The sequence below is a fragment of the Homarus americanus genome, unplaced genomic scaffold (assembly GCF_018991925.1).
Source record: "Homarus americanus isolate GMGI-L3 unplaced genomic scaffold, GMGI_Hamer_2.0 scaffold28, whole genome shotgun sequence".
Taxonomy (NCBI): domain Eukaryota; kingdom Metazoa; phylum Arthropoda; class Malacostraca; order Decapoda; family Nephropidae; genus Homarus; species Homarus americanus.
In genome coordinates, this window is record NW_024742238.1 from 5819970 (window position 1) to 5831103 (window position 11134).

General features: G+C 35.4%; 1 protein-coding gene across 2 annotated transcripts in view; it reads right to left on the reverse strand.

Moving 5' to 3' along the window:
* The window catches only part of LOC121876621 (glutathione synthetase-like), a 34361-nt gene extending 25674 nt beyond the window's left edge, over window positions 1–8687 (reverse strand). The window contains exons 1-5 of one of the 2 annotated variants that reach the window (XM_042381896.1): window positions 8511–8687; window positions 5722–5839; window positions 4925–5108; window positions 4675–4750; window positions 636–802 (exon numbers count right to left, since the gene is read on the reverse strand). In XM_042381896.1, coding sequence (XP_042237830.1) covers window positions 636–802; window positions 4675–4750; window positions 4925–5108; window positions 5722–5839; window positions 8511–8582 — 617 coding nt within the window. In that variant the 5' untranslated portion in view covers window positions 8583–8687. The remainder of the gene's footprint in view (window positions 1–635; window positions 803–4674; window positions 4751–4924; window positions 5109–5721; window positions 5840–8510) is intronic. The other variant, XM_042381897.1, reaches the window with a different exon arrangement.
* Window positions 8688–11134: the final 2447 nt, after the last annotated feature.

The window sequence follows — 11134 nt, forward strand, 5'->3', positions numbered from 1 at the left end:
TCTATTCCGTGTTTATTAATAACAAAGCACAGAGTAGACTTGAGATAGACCCACATTTTTAATAAATTTGTTTCTGATTGTATATATGTATTGTATTGTTTATACAGTATGTGTGTGTGTGTAGATATACACACACACACACATATATATACAATTAAGGTAAAGGAAATTACTGTCTCTAGAACAAATGGCTCCCTGTCCCGACCGCGAAAATGCCAGCAACTTTAAAACTACCACACAGACATTCATGGGTATAACCAGGGTGTCATCTGCGAATCATAGAAGACCGCAAAATAAATATCCGCGAATTATCCGGGCATACTGTACAGTAATGTTATAAACATTCCCCCACTGTATCAGGCTTAAATGTAATCATGTTCGACAGCTAATTACTTTTGTAAAGCAAATCAAAAGGGAAAGTGGCAACTAATATTACAATACTACTTGGTAACTATCCATCAAGCTCATAGGTTACAGAGGAGTTTTGTTATAATCAAATCTTATTAGTCCAAAATTTTGGCTGTTCAATCTCCTTCCCAATAATAAATTTGCAAGCAGCTTATGAATATACAGTGCACAAAAGTCCTCTCTAGTGCAGCCCATGGCATTATTCATTTGTGATGTCCTTTGTGTACCTATTAATACTCCCAGATATTGGTCCCATGTGGCCAAATCCTGAGGCGATGGTGTTGACCTCCACCTGGTGACAGGAGACATAAGGAGGGGTCTCGCATAGCTTGCAGCACCCAGCATGGCACTTGGTCAGCATTACGTCCGACCGCACCAGGCCCAAACTCAACTCCTAAGTGCAAAGGCATTAAGAAAGGAATGCTCTGGAGGAAACAGAGCAATCCCCATTGGAGAAAAAAGTGCTGACAAGGAAAAAAGTCAAGTAAAGGTGCCCCAGGGCATACGGCTGTCCCTCATAAGGCTGGTAATAAGAGAGATAATGTCATTTTGATATTCTACAAATAGAAAACAGAAAAGAAAAAACAACATCTGTTATTCACATTTCCCACAAACAATAAAACCTCACTAATTCAAACTACATAAAAGTAAGGGTAGGTTGAATGAGCTGTTGACTTGAATTAGGGTAAAATTTACTCATTGCATCCAGTGTATCCACACAACAAAACTGGTGTTAGGAACACTGGAAAAGGAGAGTAGTGTAGGGCAGTGATCAGTAGGGCAGTTACTGGTGGTGGATCAGGGTAGGGCAGGAGGCTGACAGTGAAAGGTGGTAGGAAGAGTCAGAGGTTGGCAGTGAGGGGTGGTGGGCAAGAAAGATGAATAATATATAATACCATGTATTTTCTATACAGTATAATGTTTAAGAACAAATATTACTAAACAGAGTAAACTTGTGTAGTGTTGTCTGTGCCACAAAGAGAAAAAAAGTATATATATATATATATATATATATATATATATATATATATATATATATATATATATATATATATATATATATATATATATATATATATATATATATATATATATATATATATATATACACAGGAGTATAGACAGCTCCTGGTGTAAGGTAACATCCTACTGACAGGGCTAAAGTAATGATGCGAGTCATGAAACTAAACATGTTCCAATCAAGTAATGGTGCTCTCTCAGGTACTGTATTACCTATACTGTACTGTACAAGTTTGTGAATGGCTGATTTTAACTAGCTGTGTGTATATCATTCATAATATTTTGTTGAGGTACAGTTGCCTCCATCTATAACGAGTACAGTGGCTGGCATGTTTTGTGAAATGTGTCACCATCTCCCACTTGACAACAGATAGGAGCCAATGACGTTCTACTTGGTAATTTATATTAAAACAACAATCATGCAGGAAATGCATGCATTCACAGATACAGGGGGACTGCTTATTTAGCATCCTTGGTCTGGTTACTATAGTTCTGCCCATTCTGCTAGTTTTACTACATTGTAAACAAACAGTGGTAACACATCTCACAAAACATGCCAGCCACTGTACTGTACCTGTTTTAAATGGAGGCAACCCTATATTTTGTTCACTCTGACCTTGCAGCTGAGCCAAATCAAACAAAGCGTGTGATTGGTTGAACTATGCTTCGGTGAATATGTGTGGGGTAGTAAAATAATAGCAAACGCTGCTGAGTGGTTTTTAACTTTAAGACATATGTTATCATTGGTCTCAAAAACAAATTTTTACTGTCCCAGCTTTGGATATCATGCTGGATCAACACTAAATTGCTAATATTACTAACAACTGCAGAACACAAATAAAGTAAATAAAATAATGAAGACCTCTAGATTAACCCTGGTTGTAAAGCTCATATGAATGGAGAATAGTTAAGGGCAGAGTCAGTACTGCAATGTATCATCATGTGATTGCGAGTTACCAACAGCCACTGATAACACTAATTCTCTCAGGTCCTTTATAGCACCTGGCCTTGGGGTGGCTTCATAAATCTAGCAGTTAATGTTGGAGGATCTATAACAATGTAAAGATTTTTCAATTCATTCATGGATGTTCCTCATGCACTGTATCTCTAGTTTTATAATGTCTTTTGCAATGTTTTTAAGTGTTTGTGAATGTTCTTGTGGTGTAGCCCCATTTTCTACATAATTATTTTAACATATCCTGAACAAATTTTTGTGGTGGATCTTCTAGAAAGGTATGAGAATTACTGCACAGTCAAGCTATCAGTACAAGATGTTAAATGCTGAAAATAAGATTAAGATCTCAGATGTATCACTACTTTACGTGGAGGCTGGGCTGGCTGGAACTACATATCCACCTTCTTGTCTCCTTAATGTATGGGTGGATGAGGCACATACAGTATGGTTATCACACAAAAGATTTCACAGTGTTTGGCCTAATGGAACAAAGGTCTACTTATCAGCAGGTTGCTTCTATCTTCAAAGCTCATCAACTTTTTCAAATTATCCAAAATTTGAATTAATGAGGTTTTACTAAATTTGTAGATTAATTAAATATCCTTAAACTTAAAATGATGTTTCCTAAGAGCTGTCTAATTACTTAAAGGTATTAATTAAACCCTTATGTAAATTTAAGACTACTGCATACAGTACGCTTTTTTATATGCTGAAACTTAATACTGTACAGTACAGTATTCTGTTTTATATTCCATATATAGGAATGATAAAACAAAGCCCTGTTTAACAAACTGTAATATGCACAGTAATGTTCTGTACTGTATAAGGTAAAATAAGGTGTATCAGCTTTAAAGTAAACACACACTGCCTAATATAAGAGGAGAGTAAGTACTGCAGTCTGTAGTACAAGGATTAATGCACATTAAAACTGAATATCATTCTTTCTATAGATAAATATAAAAAATTTTGAAAGTTTAAATCCAACAAAAATCCTATTTCCTAGTACGTATATAAATCTTGTGATTAAGAAAAATATACTGTATAGACGTATACATACAAACAACTGTAATAACTCTACAGATAACATTACCAATAGGCTAGTTTTCTTATCTATGTTTATGTATTCAATCCCTTGCTGTTCATATCACAGCATTAACACAGAGTAAAGCTGTTAACATGCCAAACGATCAATCTCAAATTTGGCAAAAACAAAAATATTAAGAAGCAAGAAAATTTGTCAATACTAAACCATTACTATATTGTATTATTAACTATACAGTACTCACTTTGTTTATATTGCATATCTAACATAAAAACCTTTGCTAAATCTGTTCAACCCAATCTAGTCAACTTATAGAGGTGTACAGTACATTCTACCCACAGAGATCTAAGAGCTGTACTGAAAACATCGACAGATTGATCCTCTCTTATCTTGTAACGTTGGGATCAAACATGATAGAAATACCTTCATTTCTGAAATTTCTGTACAGTATACAAAATCTTTAATAGCTCATACTTTTTTTCTATTAACATATGGTACAACATTTACTGTATATTGAGTAATGCGGCCGAGTGAATACAGCACTCGTCTCTTGTCCTATGGGTTGCTGGTTTGATCTCCAGGCACTCCTATTCACCCAGCAGTAAATGGGTACCAGTACCTAACTTTAGAATTGGGGAAATGAGGATAGTCAAATGCAATGCTGGCCACACAGCCTCCCTGTGGAAAAAGGCTCCATATATTGTGTACTGTATTAACACTGATTGTAACGGGTATGGTAATTGTGCCAATGGAACCCACTTTCAAAACATTCATGTAAATCTTCATCATACTATCCACCATTACTGTATAATACAGTTTATGGACATTAAACTTCAATTCACATTACTGTATTATGTATAGTTACTGGGTATGAAGAAAATAAATACTGCACTTAAATCCCAGAAAACCGTAATACTATTCCAACATTTTCCATAATATGTCTTGATTAATGCATTTCAGTTTTGATCATTTAGGATTCTTTTAACTCAGGCCACAGTGCTAGGAAAGAGAGTTCCTGTGTTATATGTAAAACTGGTAACTAAATACTGTACAGTCATTCACACACCGGAGAAAAAAATGCAACTGAATACAAAAAACCCAAAACATTTTCTTTAAAAAAATAAAAGTAGAATAAATGCACAAATAATTTACCTAATAAAATAAACATGGCAAAACTAAAGAGCAGGATATGAAATCACAAGGGTTTGTTCAAATCTTGTTAGACACCTGACACACAACACAGTCCTACCTGAGCCATTCCCTCTTCTCTGACGGTGGTGTAGATCTTCCATAGTCGTCCTGTGAAATCATCCACCTTGACCGTTCTGTTAGAGAAGACACAAGTGGATGAAAAGTTAATAAAGTATAATAAAGGTCAAGTAATTTGGGAAAATAATGTTATAAAAAATCTCTTCTAGATACAGATACTGGAAAGGTATGTAAATTTTGGTTAACATACGTATAAGCAAAGTATTATTTATACCAAACACAGTACTAACTTTTTAAGACAATTTTCTAAAAACTCATGATTGTGAGCAATCTTGTGCATGAGCACGTTGATGAGGGGCTGCAACTTAACCACACGTTCAAACTCCCGTCGAGGGAAAGCAGAGGGGAGGAGGAAGAATGGAGCCATCTGTAGTGTGTCCTGATCATAGCTGGCTTTGTAGCGCATCCCAGCACCTGTATAGGAATATCCGAGTTTAAATATCATTCATGTTCATTATCTGCCTTTCCTTCATTTAAAACCTTAAAGTGAAACTGGGTCCAATAACAAGCTGAATTCATAAAAAAAAAAAAAATTTATGTAAAAAAATTTAATGACAAAATTCAAAACTCAGTACAGTACAAGGATTACAGGACATTGTATGACTTGTTATGTAAGTAAACAAGGAATGGCTCCAAAATGAACAATTACCAACCACACACAATGTACAAAAGAAAATTTTTCCAACAGATTTGCCACGTTGATTTTTCTTTATATAACTTCACCACATATCACCTTTCCTGCCGTTCAAGTTGTTGGTCTGTTCTTTGTTACTTTGTTATGACCTTCATTATCCAGTGATTAATTCTCTTCTTTTCTATTATGAATACCGGTACTCTTGTTCTTCTTATACTTTTGTGTGGGATGAGTCAAGGCGAGGGAGAATAAAAATTGACAGGCGATGGAATGAAACAGTAATACCATATGCCGTACACACACTTCCCCACATCCTCAATTTGGGTCGACTACAGGAAATGACATATTACACTGGATTTAAAAGGTAAATGAGAGAAAAAAAAGAGAACCTACCATGTAAGAGGGCATAGTCTTTAGCCTTGGGGAGGATATCATCTAGAACTTCATCAGACAGAGGTAGTGGCACACATGGTTCTAACACTGTAGTTGTTATTTTTCTACAATTTTCACTCTGAAATATATAATTACATAATGCAGTTAAAAATATGTGGCCATACAGTATATTACAGCTGTACAGTACTGTTCCTGTAACATGTATACATCTGAATTTACCTAAAAGTATGAGTACATTTATTGACTTTGGGGCAAGAAGATATATTTCTCATAAAAGTTAGGGAGAGGGTTACCAATTAATATTGTATAGTATTTATTTATTTATTTATTTTTTATTTGGGCGGGGAGGGGGGGGAGATTTTTTACTGCCAAACAATACTGTATTTTCAAAAGTCAATTTTTTCCTTATTGTTCTATTCACTTTTCATTCTATGCATAAACACAAAATAAATCATTTCTAGTCCTATAAAAAAAAACCCAGAGAAATAGAAAAGGGTAATAGTAGAGCAGACAGCCAACACCAGAAGTTGTTCAATTTCGTTCATTTTTTCCACAGAAGCTCTTTGGATGATAGTAAGTAATAAAAATGATACGATAACTTATTATTTTACCGGGTAATTATAAGTATTTATTTATTTTACATTTTTAGTTTTACTATATACAATCATAAATCACCTGTAGTGGACAAGGTGTGAAAAATGAGAGAAATTGTGGGGTCAAAGACGGTTAAAACTGATCATGTGACACGAAATAATGTCTCTATGTGCTTTGTACGTTTAGAAATTAATTATTTACCATAAACATTCAGCTGAAAAATCGGCAGTATTGATGCATGTTGTCATCCGCTCTGTTTCAGTGCAACAACTGAGCTGCCCGGTAGGAGCATATTCTCACAGCCACAAAAAACGTAAACTAATACCACGCTCCTTCAAGAAAGTTGCTTTCATTGGCACCAGATATCAAACTAAATTCTTTTTGTTTAATATGGCATGGGGTCAAGCTAGGAGGTTAGGTAACGTTAGATAGGTTTCTTTGGTTAGGTTAGGTTCTATAAGGTTCTGTGCACTATTGAATAAATGTTATTACTTATTATCACCCAAAGAACATGAGTGGGAAAAATTAACAAAATCGAACAACTACTCCTGGTGTTACTCTTCTGCTCCCCCTTTACCGATAGATCTATTAACGTGACATATTTATACCAGGTAATGAAGGTTTAGGAGCATCAATTGAGTCAGCTAAGGCAACAGCTTCAGTGTACTAAGTGTCACCATCTTTATCAATATCACCGACACACTTTAATATCACAAATAAGATTGTTTTTCTCCGACATACCTGTGCTTATATCAATAGCGAGTGCCTGATGGTTTGCCCCGAGAGGTTCTACATAATAAAGTAAATTGTGACACCAGTAAATGGAATGAGAAATTCAAGTGTGAAATAACAAGAAACAGATATTTTCCTTTATAAATTGACTCCAAGTTCCATGATTCTCCGCCATCAGTAATATAGCTTCGACAACAGGCAAATAAAGCTCATCAAATACTTCTAATGCATCGTGTTGAGTAGCCTCACAAGTTTGACATAAATCAACTAACTTTAGTCTCGAATACTGAGGGCACATGTTGACTATGTTGTCTTCAGGCAGGTGCTGGTCCTATTGGGTAAATACTTGAAAAATACCGTGGCCAGGCCTCAACCATCTACCCCGCCACACATAGTTCCTTGTATGGTACTGTAAATGCATATTTGATGGAGGATAGACTGTCTATCCTTAATGATACCTGCACATTCAAATTATGTGAACTGTTAAATAAAACTGCACTGTCAAGTACCTGTATATAGCCCCATATTTCGGGGCCACAGGGGCATATTTCTGTGTCTAAGGGAGGTCCGACTAATTACCCAAATGTAGCCGCAATGAAGTCAAATAATGGTCCTACATGAATAAATCGGGTTACCAATCACTTCTCGACTAGTATTTGGTGTCACAAATTCACAAAAAAATGGAAAACTTACTTTAATCTGAGTTAATAGATCGAGTGCATGTACCGAACCTAACCTAACCTAACCTCGACTAGTATTTGGTGTCACAAAGTCACAAAAAATTGGTAAACTTAATTTAATCTGAGTTAATAGATCAAGTGCATGTACCTAATCGTACCTAACCTAACCTAACCTAACCTAACCTAACCTAACCTAACCTAACCTAACCTAACCTAACCTACCTAACCTAACACAACTCAGATTAAATTAAGTTTACCAATTTTTTTTTTACTTAATGACACCAAATAATAATCGAGAAGTGATTCATAGCCCGAATTAAGCTTGTACGACCATCATTTGACTTCATTCCGGCTACATTTGGGTAATTAGTCGGACCCGTCGGACCGTCTAAGGGAGCTTATGTCCCTCAGGCCTCACCCCCTGGGCCCTGGTCGGATGTCACATCAAAGTGAGTGTTTTCTTGGCAGCCAGCATATAAATTAATATTTAATACTGTTACTTAAGGCAAAACATCCACCTCCTAATATTTTAAGGTCCCTGGCAGAAGTAATACACCACTCAATCAGTAAATATCAACCAGATGACGGCTTAAATTGAGCTATAAATCACACCTGTAAGACGTAAAGAGTCAATACTGTCAGGTGCTGCTGAAAAATCAAATCTATATTAATCAGATTCTGTGCAGGAGATCCAGGTGTAAGAGTTAAATAACCTGGAAAGTTCGGGGTCCAGAAACCCAAACCAAACACAACTGGTCTTGGCCAAATAACAGCCTCATATACCTTGTCAGACGTTCCATCACAGCAGTCAGAACAATCGTTGTTGCACACCGACATGATTGTGGCTGTACTCATCGTTAAGCTTCCTGATACTAGTGATTCCTGATAAGGCAAGACGAGAGGGGCACCTGCGCTGTCATTCTTACTCAGCGAACCTGTTGCCACCCGTTACCACAACCATCCTCCAACACCAACCTACATTGCCCTCTAAATGGTTAAAATTTTATCATATAAGAAACATAATATTAAGATAATTACTGCTATTATTGTTATATTTATTATTAATGAGTATTGATTCTGCAGATGTCATGTAACAGTACTGTATAATATATAAACATGATCAGGAATACATCACTATCTCACAATGAATTAAAAACTTATAAATTAAGTTATCAAAATGTAAAATGAATTATAATTATATTGGTATTTTTATATTTTAGCACCAATAAGAATGAGCATTTGTATACTGTAAAACATTGAAGCAGACTCTGGCAGGCATTTAGTATTCCTGTCTGGTGTCACTTTGTTCAGGATATATTTCCAGCCTTCGAGAAAAAAAATGTTGAATTATAACAAAAACAATGAGTTTTTAGCATATATATATTTTCAAATAATTCCACATGAAGTTTTAAATTTAGTTTCGTATCCAATATCTTTAATAAATGCATGTAATTAATGACCTTGCGTAATCTCCGAATAACTTAAAATACCACCTTCATACAATCTATTCAGTAAATTATGATATGATACAGTATATGTACATCACATACTGTTAATTTAGTTGTCAAAGGCACATCTGATCGCGTGTCTGAATAAAACACAAAGTACAAACTATATTCTTGACTTTTGTTGGGATACACAAATATTTTAAGGGATCCGCATTGTGAATCTGGACTTAGATATTATTATTTTTGCATTTTTTGTGATATATTGTAGTAAGTTATCAAACTTAATTGATAGTTACCATAGATATCAAATTGATTGATTGATGCGTTTATTGAGATACAAAAAAACATTAATCCATCTCAAAGGGATGAAGTGACATAAGTCCATTACCACTTTGATCCAGGAATACTCCCTCTCAGGACTCACATAAAGTCCCTAATATTTCATGTAATTAGTTCTCATCTCATGATTTATGTTGTTTCATTCTACAAGGAATTTTCATATTTACTAATATTTGTCTATTTTCCCATTTCCAAACATCACTCTATTTGGCAGAACATTTATTTATATGGGCATTTCTACATATACATTAAGCAATGGCATTCCAGTATATATAATATGGCAGGGGTATGGGATCTGGATAATCTCTAAACTCCTACATTCTTTATCCTGTTCTTCTCTCAGCTCAAGTTCCCAGCCATGTTGCCTTCCTATTCTTAACCTCCTTATACACTGAATCTTTCTTTCTCTATCTTTCCCCATATGTAAATTTTGTGTTGCCATGAGAACTTACCAGTGGTATTTCATTCTTTACTTTTCTCATTGTATTTCATTCCTTTTGAAATTATATCTTCTTCAGTGATTGTATTTTCCGTAATTTGCTCCTTAATTTAGCTTCATGGTTTGGCATTCATATTATGTCGATCTCAGCCTTTTTCCGTGACTTCTTTTATATTACCATTATTATATCTTCTTCATTAAGATATCCCACATGTGAAGGGACCCCTTTAGTGTATGGCCATTTTTCCTTATTGTATTTACTAATTTTCTGCTTGAACCAATAATGTGGTAGACTCCTGTTCAAAATTAAAACTGCCCTACCCTCAACAAAAAAAATATACTCTACTTTTATACCTCTTTACAACATTTTAGTCCTACCTAACATTGCATATCGCTTTTGACATGTTGATGAAATAAACTATCAACTTGAGTCCAATTTTGATGTATGTTTCTTGTTCTGTGTGCCTGTCTAAGGATCCCACCCTGCCCCTGCCCTTGACACAACTGTAACGTCTGGCCTGCCAATACATGTTTTATTTCCCAAACCAATTACTGTCTGTTCCCATATAAAAGCCCTTAACTTCTCCTGGTTTCATGTATAATGATTTCTTCATTAGGGCTTTCTGTCCTAACTCTACTTCTCGTTCTTTGGGAATTGGATTCTTTAACTCTTCTAGACAGCTGTACACCAAATTCTGCCAGATTACATTTTTAATAATATTTACTAAGTCCATTCATTTCTCCTCACACCTTTACCTACAGAAGGTCTTTTATCTTTTAAGCCATCAAGCTTTATATCTTGTATAAATTTACCCCCACTGTTTCCCTCTCATTAATCGAACTGCTGCAACTGTACAGCCTAATTTTAAAATTTGACCCTCTGTGAAATGCTCTGTAACCTAGTTCATTTTCATTATCTCAATCATTGCATTCTTTGTACCTAAGGCTATTCTCCATTTGCTTGTTTTGCGATCTCAAGCTTCCATAGCCTTCCTTCTGGTACAAAGGGGCGGTGCCAAATCTATAGTAATCTGATGGTAGAAGCCCATCATTCTCAGCCGTTGCCCCAACGCCTTACCCTGGCAAGGCCACCTTTAAAGACTTGTAATCTTTATACCATTGAGTGAGGACGCTTGATACTCCTTCTGCCTCTTCCTTTCACTAAATGTAATGCCATTCCT